Source organism: Cryptomeria japonica, chromosome 11 (assembly GCF_030272615.1).
Source record: "Cryptomeria japonica chromosome 11, Sugi_1.0, whole genome shotgun sequence".
Taxonomy (NCBI): domain Eukaryota; kingdom Viridiplantae; phylum Streptophyta; class Pinopsida; order Cupressales; family Cupressaceae; genus Cryptomeria; species Cryptomeria japonica.
Genome location: NC_081415.1, coordinates 721,978,685 through 722,000,405, shown reverse-complemented (window position 1 = coordinate 722,000,405; position 21,721 = coordinate 721,978,685). Strand labels below are relative to the sequence as shown.

The 21,721-nt window shown below is 39.6% G+C and overlaps 1 protein-coding gene across 2 annotated transcripts in view; it reads left to right on the top strand.

The window, feature by feature from the left end:
• Nucleotides 1–21,721, top strand: part of LOC131061267 (GBF-interacting protein 1-like) — a 43,717-nt gene that overhangs the window by 10,261 nt on the left and 11,735 nt on the right. For both annotated transcript variants that reach the window (XM_057994844.2, XM_057994843.2), the window contains exons 3-7: nucleotides 2,276–2,408; nucleotides 2,980–3,112; nucleotides 3,263–3,951; nucleotides 15,096–15,495; nucleotides 15,608–15,908. In XM_057994844.2, coding sequence (XP_057850827.2) covers nucleotides 2,276–2,408; nucleotides 2,980–3,112; nucleotides 3,263–3,951; nucleotides 15,096–15,495; nucleotides 15,608–15,908 — 1,656 coding nt within the window. The remainder of the gene's footprint in view (nucleotides 1–2,275; nucleotides 2,409–2,979; nucleotides 3,113–3,262; nucleotides 3,952–15,095; nucleotides 15,496–15,607; nucleotides 15,909–21,721) is intronic.

The window sequence follows — 21,721 nt, the reverse complement described above, 5'->3', positions numbered from 1 at the left end:
GAAACCTGGGACTATATTTTTCTCAACATAAACAAGTTTTTGTTTGTTGAATTCATTTCCAAATATTTTGATGAAAGATGAAGCACAGGACAAACAGAAAATATAATGGCAGCTGTTTAATTAATTTTTTTTTATTGAACACAATCTGAAATGGCCTTCATTACAGTAGTAGTCAAACATAGAAGAGATATAAGAACAGATACATTCTATATAAGATTATATTAATTTATAGTGTTGGAATGCTCTAACATTAATATTTATTGCCTTGTTTCAAAGGGTTTACTCACAGTAAGCCATGAACAACTGAAACTTCAATCTCTTTAGGCAAAACAATACAGAGCTTGTTCATATAAGCCAGGAACCCTGTCTAGCACTCATTCCATTATCATCATGCCTTCAATATAAAATACAGACAACTGTACCTCACATTCAATATCACTATAGACTTAAGGAGTTGTGCTGAATAATAATTACCACCAGAGTGTTAGTTGAGCCGCTCCACTCTTATCAACACTTCACACCCAGATGAATGGCACCACAGGGAGCAACACTGTGCTGTCTGGAAATGATTGCTGATGCCCACAGAATGATTTTGTCTTCACCAATAGTCACGCTGGGAGGAAGGAAGTTTATGTGATCTACAGGAGCCAATATAGTTGTCTTCTAAAATACTGTTTTGCTGCACTCACAAAAGTATAGCCCACAACCTTTGTGTTCCTCATTGAACTTGTTCGATGAAATATGAATCTATTATATTCCTCATCGCCCGATGTAAATCTTAGGATGGGTGGTGGTAATAATTGAATCGCATCTTGAGATGTTAAGCTGGCGATTATTATTTTTACTTGGGTATTGGGAGTTCCCAATAAGAATAATCCTTGTTGATGGCCTTCGGTGAATGGGGCCGTCAAAGAAATGTGCAAATGACTTTAACTATGGTGCCGTCAAAGAAATGTGCAAATGACTTTAACTATGGTGCCCAAATGATTAATGCATAACCCCAAGAATATTGAACACCTTATCATTCTGCAGAATGCAGATAATAATAAAACCTAACAGCTCAAGGCAAATATATCCACGAAACTTACAGTGCTCAGAATTGTACGGTTAATTTTCAAAAATAGGAGATGGGGGTACTTGGAGCCACGAGTTTTTTTTAATATGATTTAATAATTTTCAGAAAATGTCATGACAAAGAACTTTGAAAACAAGAACAGTGGCAAAATTTAATACTAACTTTAAAATTGAAATTAAAATTAAAATTGTTTATATTGCTGGTACCATAGCTAGTCTAAATGGTTTAGTGAAAGTAAGGTAATATAGGTGTTGAGCACACTCAATATTGCTGGCTAAATAGTAAGGCAATTTCTCTTTAGACCATTACCATGACAAGAAATCAGTCATACAATTGTTTATGTCCCTCTCAAAAAATTTGCACTATCAATAGATCCGATCACTATAACTTTGCATGGATTTTTGTCTTCATGCAACACGGTTTCTTTCTTAGTTATTACTTATTTCCCTACTACTTTGCTTTGCTGCAGGTTTATTTTATTTATTTGCTTTCCTTTTTTTTGCCTTTTACTGCATTTTGCCCTAAGTTTTTTGGCAAGAGATGTTAATTTTTGGTTGGGAGACTTCGGAGACGGCAGGAGACAGTAGCCAAAAGCACCCTGTGTTAAGAAGCTTCCAGAGACATCTCCGTCTCTGAGATGTGTCTCCAGGGGTAGGAGGCGGGTCTCCTGGTAACTATGCAAATTTGTCTTCAAAGGAAGACTTCACAAGTTTGGCCCAGCTGTGGACTCCATCCTGAAGCCACTCCGAGGAAGTGTAAGGTTTTTATCCAACCCTTCTGTCAACTCCTGAACGTTTTCGTCTCCAGAAATCATAAATCATTTATCAAATCTCAAAACATGTCTTATTCCACGCAGCCAGCTTCCTTATAAAGAACTCCAAGGGACATCTAGAAGATTAGGCTGACTTTAATTTTTAGCATAACTGGAGAACTTTATTTGATAAAGTGACTTATTTTATTATCTTCACTTTATTTTATAATTAAATTAATTAATTATAGTCATCCTTTAGAAATAAAATTAATTTTTGGACGAAATAATCAATTAATTTAATTAAGTCACTATATAAAAATTTGGGGACATCACATATCATTTGACAACACCTACAAAAGTAAGATTCTGGTAGTATGTTTTTTTAATATCATGAAATAGTCTTGTGAGCTGTTATCTTCCATAATTATGATGGCCCCTTCTACATGCAGTTGGTACAGAATACAAGCATACCAAATTCAGCGGATGCTAGATCAAGATCAGGAAATCAGATTCGTGGTGCACGGGGAGGCTTATCGATAGGTCGTGGAGCTAGCAGGGGGAGCTATCGTCCTGTTCTGAATGGTATGAACATGTTTCTTACACGCAGCCCTTTTTTAGTTATACATGTATATGATGCATACAGCATATTTTGTATAAATAATGCTCTTGGATTTTGGATCCAAGCTTTCTGCAGGTAGATGGTTTACATGATGTTTCTGGATTAGATTGCATCATCTTAAATGAAAATTCTCATCATTGTCTTGCCTTAGCTACTGCGCTAATGTTATAGAATTATGATGAGAATGGAATCCATTTGATACTGCGTTCTACACAAATGAAATAGTTTTAGTCAATTTGATCAGTTTTAGAGTTAGAGTTTGATTTTCGGGGGATTTCTCCCATTTCTTTTTTAATGTTAAAGTGATCTCAAGATGATCTATTTGTGTAGTCATTTACACTACTGAGATTTTATCTGCACTTGTATTAATAAGAGTTTGTTAGTAGAAAGGAGGAACTGCGAATGTTCATCACTTTGGGCTTTTTATCCTCTAGCATATTTCTTATTATGTATACTTATGCTTCTTTTGCACTTTATTTTGAGTACTGGATATTAGGGTTGAACTTTATTAATATTGTGAACTTCTGTATCCAGATAGTGAAGGAGGTAAGATTTCAAGTGCAAGGGAGAATGGTACTTACAATTTTATAAACAAGACTGCCAATCCAGCTGTTGTATCTTATGGAAATCAAAATGTGCAAGCTAAGGCATCTGCTTCTGGAGCAAAGTAGAGAACTCAATCCCAATTACATTTTTTTATAAATGGGTTTTTGTTTTGGAAAATGCTCTGGATTTAGTAATGTGTAGAAAGTTGCGTTCATTGCCAAGTTTGTTTCATGATATTAATCGATCTGAGCTTTTGTGTAAATTGTTTCAGTTCTGTGCCAATATCTGTCAATGGAACCCCAACTGGCGTTGATGGAAGTTTACTTGGCATTATTTCACCTTCGATATCAAAGGAAGATCAGAGAGCTGCACTAGGACATACAACTATGGCTGATGTTGTGAAAGTAAGTAGCATGTCACAGTTGTCAACCCAGCCAGAAATCATGCAAGTGGCTCCAACCTTGCCAGTGCAAGGACTGCAAACACCCAAATTTCAACAGCCTATAGCTTTGACACCAATTTCTGCTTCAGGAGTTGGCAACTCATCGCCTGATCCTGTTTATGTTCCATCTCATGATGTGCGGGCACCGGGTGTAGTTGGAACAATTAAACGGACAGTTGGAACAGTCGGGGCTCAGAGAGTGGCAAATGCCCAGCCAACAATTTCTCCGCCTGCACATATCTCAGAACCATTGCTTTCAAATCAGTCCAGCAATGATGATACAAGTAATTCAGATGTTAAATCATCAGGGAACAATAAATTGAATTCAGCTGTAGTAAATCCTTCACCAAGTGATCATCATGCAAGCAAGTCCTTAACATCAGATGGTGATCGCATATTTCAACCAAGGTCCCAGGCAGGCAGTTCTGTTGCACCTGGGGCTACTGCTAGCAATCCAGTAAATTTGGGGAAGCAGTACAGTAACAGGCCTCAACAACAACCTTTTGGTAGTCAGAAAGGTATATTTATTGTTAAAATTATAGAAAGGAAAGTTGTTGTATGTCATTTTGGTCTTTTAGGGGTATTTATTTGCTTGGCAATGCTCATGTATTTCTGGCACAATCATTTTGATTATACTTGTGTTTTTATCATCCATAATTGTACATTTCTTACAATTGTTTTTTGGTAGCAAGTTATCCACTCAAACAAATAATAATATTGTTTTCCTCTTTGATTGTCTCAACTTTTTGTACAACATGTCAATTCTGCATTGCATTGCTGGTATTAAGTAACATCTTGAACAAGTGCATCCGAGTTATGATGAACATACATACCTTGTTTAGAAATATATATTCTAGACATGTTGGTGTGGCTTTTTTCCGTTTATTGAAGACTTGATTCTGTGAATGCATGTTTTGTGTTTTGATTTGGCTACTTGAGTTCGTAACCTTCTGTAAATCTGTTGGAGCAGAAAATTGGTTTTGATAAGGGTTAGTTGCCTGTTAATTTCCCAGGAACTGTCTGCAAAATACATACCCCATGTGTTAAATTTTTTTGTTCAAGCTCTAATGTTTCATGCTGGTTTAGGAGTTTTTGAATCCACTGAAAGGTTTTTGTCAGCCAACCTGATCTCTCTAAGCCTTACTGTGCATTTGTGCTCACTAAAAATGTTGTAGTCTGATCCCAGGTTTCATTTTCTACATGATGGTGATCCCTATAAATTACATTAAAATTGAAATCATTTTGTACATATAAATGGTGAGGATCCATCTGTCTGTGGCTCGGAAGTCTTAAGCAAAGGAAACCCAAAATCGTCTGCTGTCTACTGGATTTGCCCATGCATAACTTCAAAAATGTGGAGCATCTTGTCTGGAAATAGAAGTTTTCATGAAAAGAGCATCTTGTCTGGAAATAGAAGTTTTCATGAAAAGAGCATCTTGTCTGGAAATAGAAGTTTTCATGAAAAATTAATATCCACTGTCATTAATAAATACAATCCATGCAATTGTAAATGTTTTAGACAACCATGAAACCACATGCAAAGTAAGAAGTTTAATATAATTGGATGTAAAATTTTCTGAACTATAAAACACATTCCGTTTAGCCATGGTGGTTCATGCCAATTTGGTAGGCAGCAAACACCTTGTATTCTTTGTTAGAGGCCGTCAGAGTAGCAAACAGATTTGTTTGGGTTTCCATGTGGATAGTTGAATGCTTATCCAAGGATGGCCATTGCTATTCTATGCCATCAATGAATGACAGATAACAATAAAGACAGTTGAATATCTTTTGTGTGGGTTTGGCTAGCTGAGAAGGGCACTCTCATTGCTGTATTCAAGAAGCAAATGGTGTGTTGCAGGGTAGTTGTGGATTGCAATGACAGACTAGAAACAGGGTAGCTGTACTATTGTTTGCAGACCTCTAAGATGATTTTTTATGGCAGAATCTGTTATAACCTTAGGGTTTTGAGAACTGCTGAAGACCAATTCAGGCCACTGAATTATGGCTAAACTCTCACCTTAAACAAATATCCAAGCATCTCAGTTCATTTTAATATATTTGCAACATATTAACAAGTCTGTAGTCATAGGATCATGCACAGGAGAAGAACGGTCTGCAGGAAACTGTCTGCTAATGGAATTTATTAATGTAAGAATGGGATGACAGCTCCTACAATTTGCTGTTACAAAATCCCTCAAATAGGGGAGATTTCACTGAAAAGCACAGCCTCTGGCTGTGGATGCATAGGGTTTCAATGTCATCTTTGTTGCTGTTGTTAGGAAGCCCTAATGACATTGCTTCCCTTGCAGCTGTTCATGTTGGTGTAAATAAATATTCATTATGGATATTATTACACTTACTTAAGTTAACTTAGGATAATGCATTTCATAGTAGTTTGGATATGAGACACTTAGGTGTTTGTGTCACATTGGGATAGTGTGTGTAGGAGAAATTCCACCTTTTATGGTGTTGATCTTGTTATTACACTATCATATCCACTTATTGTGGAGTGATAATTCCACGTTCGGTGGGTGATCCACCTCATGTGGAATATTATATTATTTCTCCTACCTACCCACACCTATTTCCTATCTACCCTTGTTTCTCATCGAGCCACATGTCATATTTGTGTGCTCATACATCCATATGGCCTTGCCTATATAAGCAAGCCTCTATTCATTGTATTGGTTAATTCAGTTGATCATTTTTTATTGATGAGAATACAGTTTGTTCTTGTCATTCTATTGTCTCTTTTATGCTTTTCATTGTGCCCTTGATCTTGGCAAAATCCAACATGGTATCAGAGCTATTGGGGCTTCGTTGATCAGTTTTTTGAGACATCGTGGAAGGCTTCTACTTTCGGATTTGGGGATCTTCATTTTTTGGGGGCATCATACAGCGATTTGGACATCACCGTTGAATCCGGGAGGCCATTTCCATAAATTTCGACTATAAAGTCGACCTATTTTGGTGAGAAATTTTTTTTTTCCAATTTTGCCTATTTTCGTACGGATTTCGGATTTTTTTCGAAAAAAAAAAGAGGAATTTCGAAAAAAAAAATAAAAAAATAAAAAATAAAATTATTGAGGGGTCCGCAGACCCCCCGTACCCGGCTGTACCCGCGTTGCAGGTTTTGCAGGTTCCGCAGGCCGACCGTACCCGCTACCGTGACCCCGCCGGCGATGAACAACTCCCGTCGACGACACCCGCAGGTCCCCGGCGCTTCCCCGCTCTTTGCCTCGGTTTTCCTCGGCCGCCTCGGTTTCCACCAGCCGCCTCGGTTTTCCCCGGTCGCCTCGGTTTCCACCGGCCGCCTCGGTTTCTCCTCCCGGTACTCCCGTCGTCGCCCGTGCCAACAGCCGAACCTGACAGCCTCCGCCTCCCGCCACGTCAGCAACAGGACCCAGCCACGTGGCCCGAAAACAGACCTCCGTACGCCACGTCAACGCCACATAGACCGTACGATCTGCCCAGTCACAGGGCCACGCAAGCATCCGTATAGTGCCACGTCATCTGTACGGCCTGCACAGTCAGCCGCCCAGTCAGCAGTCCGTACAGTACGGACGCCCAGTCAGCAGGGAGCGAAGTTTTCGTGACGGTCATACGGCCGTCGAATTTAACACAGCGACTTGCTGACGTCAACGCTACATCAGCACTTTTTGAAATTTTTTTGACCCCTCTCCATTGAGCTTTTTAGTTTTGTAGTCCAACTTTGAAAGGCCATATCTTGCTCATTTTTGCTCCTTTTTTGGTGCAATTTTTTTTGAAATGGGCTAAAATTTCGTGATCTTTGCAGTGGTGTGGTTATTTTTTGATTTTGATGCACAGGTGTTTCGGAATTTTCGGATTCTCTCAGCTGTACCTGTCCAATCCTCAATTCTGCAACTTCAAAGGCCTCGTTTGAGCTCATACGACCTCCTTTTCAGGTGCTGTTTTTTTTGAAAGTGCTTATTTTTTCGTCTACTTTTAGAATCTATGATCAGATTTTAGAGATTTTGAGTGAAAATTGTACTTTCAGATTTTGGTCTTAATTGGCCTATTAGGTACTTGTAAATTGCTTGGATCTTAGTTAGATCTCTTGCATTAATAGTTTGAGACTTTTTTGGCCTTATTGAGGCAGTTGTAAAATTGTAAATCAGAAGTCCACTTTGCCATTTTTTGCAAGTGGCCCATTGTATACGCACTACTTATAAAGTGCCAAAATCATCACATTTGGGGGGGGGGTTCTTTGATTGAGTGAATTTGGGGGGGTGTCTTGTGTGATTGTGCCTCTCTTTGTGCTCTTTCCATTCTTGTTGCAATGAGTCCTAATAAGTTTCCACCATTAACTCCACATAATTATGCATCATGGAAAATTAAAGTATGGAGTAAACTAATGGAAAAGGGTCTCACACACTACATAGATGGAACAATAACAACACCACTTGATCCTAAGGCTGATCCAAATGCTCAATTAGAATGGCTCACAAAGAATTGCATGGCTCTTGGAACCTTACGCAAGTATGTATCAGATGACCTCATTTTTCACATTGAGAAGTGTAAAACAATCAAGGAGGCTTGGGATATGTTTCAGAAACTGTATGGACAAGTTGATGAAATCAGAGGCTATCAGATTGACAATGAGCTCACCAACTTAGATCCCAAGAATTTTGATACAATCCATGATTATGTCACCAAAGCAAATGAGCTAAGAGCAAAGCTAAAGGATTGTGGAATTGACAAAAAGGATGCTCAATTGATATTCAATTTGTTGGATAAGCTTGCACCAGAATATGCAGCATTTGTGTCTAGCTTCCAAACTCATCGTTTGACAGTGGGGAGTTCTTATGTTATGCCTTCATTTGATGCTTTCACAGAAATGTTGATATTGGAACAAACTAAGTTGTTGAACATGGGGTTTCTCAAGTCTTCAAAGTCCAAGGCTTTGGTAGCAAATCAAGGAAATCAAGGAAGTCAAGGCAAAGATTCCAACAAGAAGAAGAAGCAATCTAAGTCTCAACCACACCAGGAAAAGGGACAATCATCCTCTCCATCACAAGGCAATTTTCAATCCTCTTCCAAGAAGGGGACACCACCTAAGAAGGATAAACCAACTTGTGCATATTGCAAAAAGTATGGTCATGATGAGCATCGATGCCACGCAAAACAAGTTGATGAGTTAACCAATCTTCTCAAGAAAAACAACATCAACTTGCCATCCGCCTACACAAAGAAGGATTCAACTCCTTCCTCTTCCTCACAGTCTAAGGGAAAAGGGCAAGCATTTGTGGCTACAACAGGTTCTTCACAGCAATGGATACTTGACTCGGGTGCCTCATATCACATGGGTTCTACAAAGGAGCAGTTTTCTTCATTGGAACCATCTAAGGTACCTCACATTTACATAGGTGATGACACACAAGTAGAGGTTGAAGGGAAAGGTTCAGTTGACATGGATGATGGAACATTTGAGAATGTTCTCTATGTTCCTAACTTGTCTACCAACCTTCTCTCCATCTACCAAATCACTCACTATGGGAATGGGAAAAAGGTTGAGTTTACCCCAGATTCAGTTGTGGTAAAGGAACTTGATGATGATGCCTTGGTAGCAGTGGGACAAGTCAATGACAACTCTAGACTTTATTCATTCTCCCACTTTGTGCCAAGTTCACCTTCTAAGGCCTTGCTTACTCATTCAAATTCAGAAAGTAAGCTATGGCATGAGCGGTTTGGTCACCTCAACTACCGCTATCTTCAGCAGCTAAGCACTAAAGACATGGTCACAGGTCTTCCTCGAATCAGTTTTTCAGAGGGTGTATGTTCAGGTTGTTCCATGGGCAAGCATCTCGAAGAGAAGTTTGATAAAGAGAAAACTTGGAGAGCTTTGGAAGTTCTTCAACTTGTTCACAGTGATGTAGCAGGTCCATTTCCAGCACCTTCATTCAGTAAGGCCCGCTATGTTCTTACCTTCATTGATGACTACTCCCGCTTCACCTGGGTCTACTTTCTCATTCATAAGAGTGAAGTATTTGACAGATTTCAGGACTTCAAGACTCGTGTGGAGAAGCAATCAGGGAAAGTGGTCAAGATTCTTCGCACAGATAATGGAAGGGAATATGTGAACAAGAGACTTGAGGATTTTTGTACCTTTGAGGGGATTGATCTTCAGCATTCTGTTGCCTACACTCCACAGCAGAACGGGGTTGCAGAACGCAAGAATAGAACTCTCAAAGAAATGGCTAGTTGTATGATACATGCACGTTCTCTTGATCCCGCCTTTTGGGCAGAGGCTATCAGTTGTGCCACACACATCTAGAATCGGGTTCCTCACAAAGCTTTGCAAGGTATTACTCCTTTTGAAGTTTGGGCTGGAAGGAAACCGATTGTGAGACATTTCAGAGTCTTTGGGTGTCCAGCATGGGCTCGCATACCTCCACAGAAACGCAAGGCATTGGAACCACAGAGTCGGCCTTGCATATTTGTTGGATATCCTAAGGGTGTTAAGGCATACAGATTGATGGATCCAGAGACACATGAGGTATTCATTGAGAGGAGTGTGCACTTTGAGGAAAGCTCTCCTAGCTTAGCCTCTCTACCTCCTCCACCTTCTTCCATTGTGGATAGTGATGTTAGTGATTCAGATGATGAGACTCCCTCAACTCCGACTCGCAGGGTTACACCTCCGCAGGGTTACACCTCCGCAGTTGAGGAGCCTCGTTCTCCACCTCCACCTAGACCTCGTTGGGCTCGACAGACACTTGAGTCCGCGGGTTCTCTTGTTGGGGATCCTTCGGATACACGAAGAACTCGATCACAACATCAGGATCTTCCACATGCATTTATTGCTACCGCTTCCGATCCACAGACATTTAGGGAAGCATCAGGGGTTCCTGAGTGGGACCAAGCTATGGAGGAAGAGTATAGTTCCTTGATGAGGAACAACACATGGGATCTAGTCCATCTCCCTAAGGGGAGAAAGATGGTTCAATGTAAGTGGATCTATCGGACCAAGTTTGCAGCGGATGGTAGTGTGGATAAGTATAAGGCTCGGCTTGTTGCAAAAGGTTTCTCACAGGTTGCAGGTGTTGACTATACTGAGACCTTTGCACCCGTAGCCAAGATGAACTCCATTCGTTTGACACTTGCTATTGCTGCAGCTCATGGTTGGGCTGTACATCAGATGGATGTGAAGAGTGCCTTTCTTCATGGTTACCTTGATGAGGAGATTTATATGGAGCAGCCACAGGGTTTCATCCAGGATACTTCCTTGGTTTGCAGACTAAGGAAATCTCTCTATGGCCTTAAGCAGGCCCCCAGGGCTTGGTATACCAAGATGGATTCCTTTCTTCTCTCCGCAGGTTTCACCAGGTGTCATTCCGATCCGAATGTCTACATTTTGCGACAGGATGACTCTCATTTGATCCTTGTGCTCTATGTTGATGACTTGATCATTACAGGGAGTACTTCATCCATCATTAGCAGGGTCAAATCTGCTTTGCATGACAGATTTGCTATGACTGACTTGGGTCTTTTGTACTACTTTCTCGGGATAGAGATTTCACATTCACCTTCCGGGATCACACTATCGTAGCCCAAGTATGCTCTTGATCTACTTGCACGCTTCCATATGGCTGATTGTAAGCCTACCCCGACTCCCTTTCTTTCAGAAGTCAAGCTTGAGGCTCAGTGTTCTTCTCCACTAGTTGATGCCACTTTGTATCGTCAGCTTGTGGGTAGTCTCATCTACTTGACTCATACACGCCCTGATATTTCATTTGCAGTTGGCATGGTTTCCCGCTTCATGCAGGAACCACATGAGCTTCATTGGAAAGCCGCCAAATGCATTCTACATTACATCCAGGGTACACCTCACTATGGGATTCACTATGCAGCAGGCACTAGACTTCGCTTGGTTGGTTACACAGACTCCGATTGGGCTGGCGATCTAGTTGATCGTAAGTCTACTTCTGGTTACAGTTTTCACCTTGGTTCAGGCCCCATTTGTTGGCAGAGCAAGAAGCAACATGCTATTGCTCTCTCTTCGACTGAGGTTGAGTATCGAGGCGCTGTTAACGCAGCAACTGAGACCATTTGGCTCCAGCAGATCCTCACAGAGTTTGGATTCACTACTCCACGGTCGACAGTCCTATATTGTGACAATCAGAGTGCCATTGCCATCTCGAAGAACCCGGTCTAGCACCAGCGGACCAAACACATCGAGATTCATATGCACTACATCCGAGAGCTCATCCAGGAGCAGGTCATTGATTTGCAGTATTGTCCTACAGCAGAGCAGGTTGCTGACATATTCACCAAACCTTTCACCGAGATTAAGTTCCAGTAGTTGCGAGCTCTCTTGGGGGTGCGGGATGTGTCATTAGGGGGGGTTAGCTGACTTCTCCTTCCTCTCTTATGGGGGGGACTTTTTCCTCTTTGAGGTTTTGTCCTCCTTCTTTGAGATTCTTTTGTACATTCATCTCTCTTTTGGGGGGGAGTTTTTTCCCTCTGGGTTTTCTCCCTTTCTCCGTTTGTGAGAGATTGCATTGCATAGTTTTGCTTGCATTTGCATTTTGTACATGGGTACCTATCATGGCCTAGTAGCCGGGACCCATCTTGCATTGTTGACTTGAGTCTTCATTCCCCTAAGTTGCACTTAAGGGGGGGTGTTGGTGTAAATAAATATTCATTATGGATATTATTACACTTACTTAAGTTAACTTAGGATAATACATTTCATAGTAGTTTGGATATGAGACACTTGGGTGTTTGTGTCACATTGGGATAGTGTGTGTAGGAGAAATTCCACCTTTTATGGTGTTGATCTTGTTATTACACTATCATATCCACTTATTGTGGAGTGATAATTCCACCTTCGGTGGGTGATCCACCTCATGTGGAATATTATATTATTTCTCCTACCTACCCACACCTATTTCCTACCTACCTTTGTTTCTCATTGAGCCACATGTCATATTTGTGTGCTCATACATCCATATGGCCTTGCCTATATAAGCAGGCCTCTATTCATTGTATTGGTTAATTCAGTTGATCATTTTTTATTGATGAGAATACAGTTTGTTCTTGTCATTCTATTGTCTCTTTTATGCTTTTCATTGTGCCCTTGATCTTGGCAAAATCCAACAGTTCAAAACCCTAGATCCGTCTCTTTAGATCTGCCAAGAGCATTCCCGCACTAGACCTGAGCAGCAAAGGGCACGTTGGAATTTAATTGCAGCTACAGGGGGATTGGCGATTAATGACTTTGCAAGTTCTGGATTTCATCCACCTTTTTGGCGCTTCTTGGCTGATATGCATGTAGGTTTTGGTGAGTGCCCCTTTTGGCGCTGACCCTATTAATGCTTAGTCCCTCTGACCTGAAGGTTTGCACTTGGAATGGAGTCGGATCTCTCTAGATGGCTAATAGTGGATTTGATGCCTCTGATGCCTCTTGTGAAGCACTGTAATGGCCTTTGGCCTTATCAGTAACTTCTGATCCAGCGATCTGGTTCCTGGTGCAGAGTTTGCCAATCAGTGTGGGGAGCTAATGAATCTTGTATAATTGCTCAGCTTAAGGTATGGCCTGCAGCACTCAAGAGTTTCTACAATTAGCAGATCTGCATTTTTAAAAAATGAGCTCACTAGGGTCGCACCCTCTGTAATTATCCTTGTGCAGCTCCCTCCTCGAGCCTAGTTCAGGTCACAGTGATCTGGACTTCTGTAAACACAATTCTGCACTAGTCACAACAGGTAAATCAGGTTGGAATAGACAACTTAGAGGAAAACTGACAAAATAAAGTCGGGTATTTCTTCCCAACCTTGAAGACCTGCTAAGGTTTTCATCCTGCAAGCACAACTTCAGGATTACATTCCCCAAAATCTTGTCAATCTCCAGATGATTCTGCCCCAGCACACTAAGCCAAAATATAATACCTGTTTGAAAAAGGTGCCAGGGCTTAAATGAGGCGCCAAGTTTAAAAATTCAATTTTTGTTTTATTTAAATTTAATTTATTATTATTTTATAAACACCTTTTTAATATTTACTGGCCAACTAGCTTAAAGGAGGGCCATGACAGAACCTCCATATATTGGCCTTGAATATTGCGTTAGATGCCGTAAGCATACTCTTCATGGAGTTTTTCTACCTGTTTTGGTTTTCTCTAGAGAAAATCTCTTGTTATGTGATTGTTCTTGTTTACTTACTCTGTCTTACTGGTTATTTTATCCGATTCTTTGATGTTTCATGCATATTATATCTGCCATGGGTGAGATAAGCCTGTAGGGAAGTTTAATGAGAGTGTAGTAGGCTCACATTAGAAATCCATTAATGATGTTTCAATAGGATTATCAACTCATTGATATATGGATCATCTCCATGATGGAAGGCAATTAGGTTAAGTGGTAGGCTTCTGGCTTTTTATGTTCTCCACATAGAGTTGAGAAATTTGCATTCTTTGTCTGGTGAAGGAATCATGGAAAAGACCATATCATCAGTTCATCATTTGGGGAATTGCCATCTGTTGGCTGGTAGGGTTCCACGTTTTTTTACTATTGTTACAGCAAGGAAAACAACAGTCCTAGATGATCTTTGCTTCTCAGGAGGTTTCATCTCCTTAACTGACAGCTTGCTTACGAGATTGGTGTAAAGTCTAGAAGGAAACAAACAAGGTTAATGCTTTGCTGTCTATTGGGCATTGATGGTTATTTTTCAATTGTTTTGTATGGAAATATTAATTTGCTTTTGTTTTGTATTTTTTTGAAAGGCCAGCTGTGTATTCAAATCGTTTTAACATACGGTTTGCAGCTATATTGGATTAGAAGCAGACTGAGATTTGGGACTATCCTGGACTTGATGAAAGAGAGTTTAGTGTCTTTGGTGATAACCATTTGATCTTTGAAGCATTGGTATACCTACCTTCACTCTGATCAAATTACTGACATGTAACAGTAAATAGTCTAACAAAGCTTGCTCGTTCAAGTCGTTTTCAACATTATTTCTGACACCTCTTCCTGCCCCCTACGTTAAAATGGGGGATCACTTACATAGCTATACCAAATATAGGTGGAATTCACAAAGTAACATGAGATAAAAACTCATATTGCATATAGTGTAATGTTAAACAGGAGTTGTACAGGGCCAGGTTTAGAGGATATTCAGAGGGATTTAATTTTGCATAAGGTGTTGAAGATAATATTTGTTCATAAACTCAATGAGAAAATGCTTTTTCCTAGGCATTTGAGAGGCTCATTTCCAGGTCATTCCCCTATTTAAGAAGAGCTTACAGTTGATACATTGAACCACTTAAAGTTTTTATGGTATGATCATTTGGAGAAAAATCTAAATGTTTGATAGCCAGAAGTTTTTACTCATATCACACATCCTCCTCTGTTATCAGTAAGTGCCATGTGCGTATTTCTTTTAGTTGTACTAATGATGTAAATAAGTTTCTGTGCTATGCTCCCCAAGATTAATTAGTTTGTTTCTTTTAGTTGTGCTAATGATGTCAATAAATTTCTTTGTATTGGCCCCCCAAGATTAATTAATTTGGGCTGGCAGGAACTGCTAATTCATTTCTAGTGGTATATAGAATACTGATATAGAATTTACATAAATATGTGGCAAAGGTATTTTATGTTTTAATGAATGCAATTTCTTAATTCTTTTATGTTGATCTTGACATACAGCAATTGGACCTAACATGGAGTGGAAGCGTAAACCACCTAACCAGAATGTAACATCTTCCAGTGTTGGAGTGATTGACACTAGCACTGGAAGTACAAATGCATCTGAAACAAACAGATCATCTGTACCCTTGTCAAACTCTATTAATTCAGATGATGCAGCTGGAAAGCTGCAGGAAAAGCTCGAACGGTTGAATGTCCGGAGCGAGCAGCACCTTATCATTCCAGATCATCTTCAGGTCCCTGAAGCTGCTTGTATAGGGCTCAGTTTTGGAAGCTTCGGGACATTCGTTGGGAATTCTTTAAGCATGGAGTTTGGCAAGGGGGGTGATGACAAGAGTTCTTCACCCCTTTCTGAGGTATCCCAGAAGACAGAGGAATCAAACGAAGAACCTTCCTCAAGGTTCATGTAATTTCTTTGGAATAAATTTACTAAATCATTACTCCTGGCTAATGCATAATATTTATTAATTGATGGATAATAGTTGTATAATTAGTTTGTTCAATTGTTTCAGGACATCAGACCAGGAATCAGAGTCCCCAACAGAATGCATTGAACAAACATCCCCCCGGACAGTGGAGAACTTGGCTTCCGGGATTGATGTTAGAGATTCTATTTCGCAAATTACAGTTTCCCAAACTGAGCCGTCAAAGCAAGATCCAATTGTACAGTTGGACCCACAATTTTCACTTGTTGAAACTACTCCAAGCTATGCAAGTGTCGGGTTTGTACCTCAGATTATCAGTAGCCAATATCCTTCTTATGAGCCTGCTTTGACCAGCGCGCATGATGCTTCTCGGCAACCAAGCCTTGTGGTATTTCTCTTTAGTTCCTTGCTTCTTACATACATCAATAGCAATGTTTTAAGAAGGATTGTACTGTTGCTCCTAAAATGTGGAACGAACTTCTAAAATAACTGCACACACACACACACAGTTCATGGTTAGATTGGACAAAAAGTAATATGTATTTTTGGGAGTTCATTTCTCACAGTTATTTCTTTCTCCTTTTTCTTTTGCAGTTCCATATAATTTGTTTCTCTTTTGTTCTCAGTTCTGTTTGATTAAGTAGGGCAAGTCTACAGTGTTATTAAATAGCTTATCCTTAATTTGAATTTCTTTTTTGGATATAAAGATTGAACAATAGTTTGACCTTTATGGTAAAAATAGTATTTGTCATTTGAGGACACAAATATAATTGTTCAAACCTTCATTGTCAATCAGTATGGATTCTTTGTTTTGCAAATTTATCTTATATCTTGAGGTTTTTAAACTGAATTAAAAGGTATTTGTAATGTATACATATCTAGGTAACTTATCAATAATATTGTGCAAATTGTTAGTTTAGATTTTTTGAGTTTTGAGTTTTCATTATTTGAATCTTTTAATTTGATTAGTCATTTTGATCATGAATTCAGTTGATTAAGGAATCAATATTTTAAGCTTCACCTAATATATACACCAGGTGAAAATTGGTTTTTAATAATCAAGTTCATTCAGCCATTTATGCATATTATCGACAAGGTAAAAACATATTGAATTGGGATGATTCTTTTTCACTTTTTGAAAAACATTTGACCATATCATCACTAGTATGTTGGACATACAAATTGGGATTTGAAGGACTCCTTTGAAAGCTTTGATCAATCAAGTACTTATCAATTTTTATGTACCATGCATGAGGAGCCTGTTTGAGGCCATAGAGTGCTTTGACTAGTCTACATACCTGGTGTTCCTTACCGGCAACTTTGAAACGTGGAGGCTGCGTCATGTAGACTTCTTCCTGCAAAACACCATTGAGAAAGGCACTCTTGATGTCCATTTGATGGACTTTCCATCCAAACTGAGTTGAGAGAGCAAGGACAAGCCAAATGGTACTCATCTTCGCTGTGGGAGCAAATGTCTCCTCATAGTCGATGCCCTCCTTCGGTGAAAACCCGTTTGCTACTAACCGAGCCTTGTACTTATCAAGGGTTCCATCAGCTTTATACTTGACTTTAAACACTCATTTGCAACCAATGGGCTTCTTCCTTGGAGGAAGATCTGACAATACCCAAGTGTTGTTTTTCAGAAGACTATGTTGCTCAGCTACCATAGCCTTTTCCCACTCAGGTACACCTTTAGCCTCTGTATATGTGTGAGGCTCATAAATACTGTGAATGTTGGCCATAAGAGCAAAATTAACTGTGTTTTGCTTGCCCTTACCTCTAATTGATCTACCCTCAATGAGATCATCATGAAGATCACCAATGGTCTTGGCCCACCACTTAGGCCGGAAAGTAGAAGTACCAACATCTGTTGCAGGATGAAGAAGATTACTTGGAATATCTGGAGCAAGGTCCTCTGGATGAGGATCCAAAAGGTCTTGAGGAAAGTCAGGTGGTACAATGTCTTGCTTGGGAGACCCCACAACTATAGAGTCAACTGAATCTCTCCCATTAGGTGGAGCTAAGGGAAGGCGAACACCCATACTTGGAGCCTTTGGAGGCTGATCCTGAGTGCTCAAATCAGGAGAAGGCTGAAAAGGCCCTTGTTCTTCATCAAATACTACATCGTGATTGAATATGAGACAATCAGTGGCTATATCAATCAGCCGATAAGCCTTATGGTTGTCACTGCAGTCGATGAACATCAATTTTTGACTATTTGAATCCAGTTTGGTGAGCTTGGCATTTGGAATCCAGTTTGGGCTTCCTGCTAGACCAACCTTCCTCTGGAGTCATCTTCTTAACAACCTTTGTGGGATATTGGTTATGAAGGTAGACTGCAGTGAAGACCACTTCCGCCCAAAAGTGTTTTGGAACATTTCTATGCTCCAACATAGATCAAGCCATCTCAGTGACTGTATTGTTCCTGCACTCAATAACACCGTTCTGCTGAGGGGTGTAAGGTGTGGTAAGCTGACGCTTAATGCCATATGATGCACAGAAGTTGGTGAATTCTGTAGAACAAAATTCCCCTCCATTGTCGGATCGAAGAGTGACTATCTGACAGCCAGACTCTTTTTCCACAAACGCCTTAAACTTTTGAAACATGGTGAACACCTCTGATTTTTGCATAAGAAAATAAACTCACATGCGTTTGCTGAAATCATCAACAAATAATAGAAAATACCTGCATCCAGTGACTGATGGAGTGTTCATGGGACCACAAATATCCACATGAACAAGCTGCAAGACCTTGGATGCTCTCCATGCGTCTCCATCTGAAAATAGAGACCTATGCTACTTTCCAGCTTGAAATGCTCCACAAGCTCCATGATTGTGAGTTTGAATCACAGGTAATCCTATGACTAGATCCTCTCGAACCAACTGAGAGAGATAGTGGACATTTAGATGCCCATATTGTTGATGCCAAAGAGTGCTGATGGAAGTACTCCTAGCTGCCATGGCGAGCTCTTGAGAACTAGTAGAATCAACTAGTCTATAAAGACCATGATCCTCGATACCAACTGCAACTGTAGTGCAAGTCTCCCTGCCAACAATGCTGCACTTGTGCAACCCGAAAACAACATCTAGCTGTGGTGAATGCTGCATAATCTGATTGAATGACAGTAGATTGAGCTTTATACCAGGCACAAAGTATACATTGTGGAATATCAAATCCCTCCCACCAGATGAAATTTGAACGTTGCCCTTGCCGACAACAGTATACTCTTCGCCTCCACCAAAGATCATTGATTCAGTGAAAGGCATGTACTCTGTAAACCAATCTCGACGATATGTAAAATGCCGAGAGGCTCCAGAGTCAATGTACCAGGTTGATGATTGAACATCATCAGATGAGGTTTGGGCCATGAAAGCATAGAAGGCAGATTCCTTCTGATCAGGATGTGTGGCAGAATTGGCTTTCTACTTGGACCCTCCCAGTTTGGATTGCAGGGATGCTATCAATTTCCTGCAATCTTTCACCAAATGACCATACATATGGCAGTAGGAACACTATAAGCTCTTCTTCTTCGAAGATTGCTGAGGTTGACCTTGCCCTTTCTGATGGAAGGACGAACCTTTACCCTTGTTCTTATATGAAGCTGAGGCTGTGAAAGCCTGTTCAGTGGACGAACTAGCGCTGCTTCCATCGATCCTGCTCTAGAAGCTTTTTGCAAAGATTAGGAAACTTCAAATCAACACTAGTAGAAGTGATATTGAGCATATCAATGAAATGCTCGTTGGATTTGGGAAGGCTTTTCAGCGTGATCACTACCATATCCTCTTTAGCCATGGTGCGGCCAATAGCTTGCAACTGGTCATGGATGTCCTTTATCTTCGTAAGATGTGCCTGGATGGATGTCTTCTCATCCATCATGATAGAAAATAGCATATTCTTCAGAAAGAAAGCTGGGCTCTTGTCGGACGTTTCGTGAAGACCTTTCAAGAGATCCCAAATCTCTTTCGTTGTTTTACCTGAAGGCACTTGAGGGAGTTGATCATCTGTGACTGATAATTTGATGAGCATGACAGCCTCTCGAGTGCGCTCATCAAATTTATCCTGGTCGGGACTTGCTGCTGTAGGTTGAGAACCCTTGCCCAAAACAATTTGATCAAGGCAACGGTACTAAAAAATGGTCAACATGCGCTGTTTCCAGGTGTTGTAGTTGCGGCTGTTGAACTTCTGACTGTGTTCCAACATGATGTTGGTTAAAGATGCCATTATGGAAATCGAGGTTGAACGAGGTCAACTGAGTGAAAGCAAGAGATAGAAGAATCTGATTAAAAAATCAGAATAGAAGCCAGCTGCAAAAAAAATTGAAACCCTAGAGGGGAATTCTGGCATGAATCCCAAGGCACGAATTTCCAGGTTTGGAAGAAACCTAGAAATTAAAATTTTCTGCAAGCTTAAAACCTGAAATTTTTCCTGAAAAAAATCAGGAAAAAATTAATAATTTGCAGAAAAAAAAATACCTCTGATTTTTGTAAAAAAAAAACAGAAAAATATAGACGATTTTATAAAAAAAAATGTAAAAAAAATAGGGTCAAAAACCCTAGGTTGGATTTACAGAATAAACGACGCCTAGAAGACACCAAAATTCGTGGAAAACCCGACACCCACAAAAAAAACAGAAATCGCGAACAGAACACAGGCAAAAATCGGTGTACCAAGCCCAAAATCAGAGAGCCAAACAACGCTATCCACTGAAAATTGCAGCTTAAGTTAGCAGTTGCCGCCGATGCAGGAAAAGCACAGGAAATCGTGAAACAAATCCGCCCATCGCTGGAAAAAAAAACAGATAGTGAAAAACGCGGGTTTGAAAAACCACGAAAATCACGCCAAAAAAAATACCCCGGAATGGAAACGCGACTGCTGCAGCAAAATCTCTATTTTCTAGATGCGAAAATCGTGCTTACAAAGTCTGAAAAAAAAAATTGAGAAAATACCCACGATCTAGTAGAAACCCTGCAAAATAGCACGAACCCTCGAATCTGGGAAATAAATCTGCAAAAAAAACTTTGACTGCATGAACCCTGCAATATTTCCGAAAAGACCTGTGATGATTTTTTTTGTTAAAAAAAAAAATCTCTAAAAACAATTTCGCCCAGAAAAAGATTTGAAAATATCTCTTAAAAAATAATTCCCAAAAATTTTAATAAAAAAATCTTTCAAAAATTTTCAATTTTCATGCTCTGATACCATGAAAAATAAATTGAATGAATGATTCAATAACTGGATAATTACATTGAGCGATATACACACGTATATATAGAGTCTACAAGATGATGTTCTATAATTAGAACAAATCGTTTTAAAAGACTAAAGAGCTAAACGCTAAATTAAGCATACAAGCTAAATTAAGCTTAAAAGCTAATTACATAAAAAAAGTAAATGACCATTGAACAAGGAACTAAAAATAGGTGACTAACATAGAATTAAATATTCTAATATCTTTTGGGTTCTTTTTTTTATTTTCTGAAAAATGGTGATCTCTATGTTTTGGGATGGTGGGGGTGGATGGCTGTTAAAAATAAAATAATATATACAAATTAATATTTGAAAAATTAATGACAAAAATAATAAAACAAGTTGCAATTTATCATTTATGTAAATGATACAAGTAAAACAAGCTGGAACGCATACAAAGATTAACAATTTGACAATCAACTGATCTTGTGATGAACATTGAATGACAATCACATAATGTTTGTATTATCAATTTGTTCAAGGTCAAAATATGAAGTATGGAGTACAATACTACAAGGTCATACTAACACACAAAATACAATGGCTAGTTGGATAATCTAACTCTGATGCAAATGCTGTTATATACTCCTTATTGTTGGAATTGCTAGACTCACCTATCTCTTGCAACTAGACCCCAACCAACCATATACTTTTAGAGCTGAATCCTCACAAATTTCTGTTGGCTTCTCAAGCTGTTCATCTCATTGTGCTGCAGAAATCTCTTTGTACTTGATTGCCTTGTGATCCATTAGACACAAGGCTTTGTGTACAATGATAAGATTCTCCTCTCTTGTAGATGTGAGTCTGCATGTAGACTAGTTCTTCTCAGTAGATGAGGAACTACAAACATGTAATAAGGGCTGAATGGCTGATGTGCATATCATTGATGGAGGCTCACACAACTGCCACCAAGAAACTGGTTTTTCTTCTGCCAAAGTTTCCGTATATGTTTG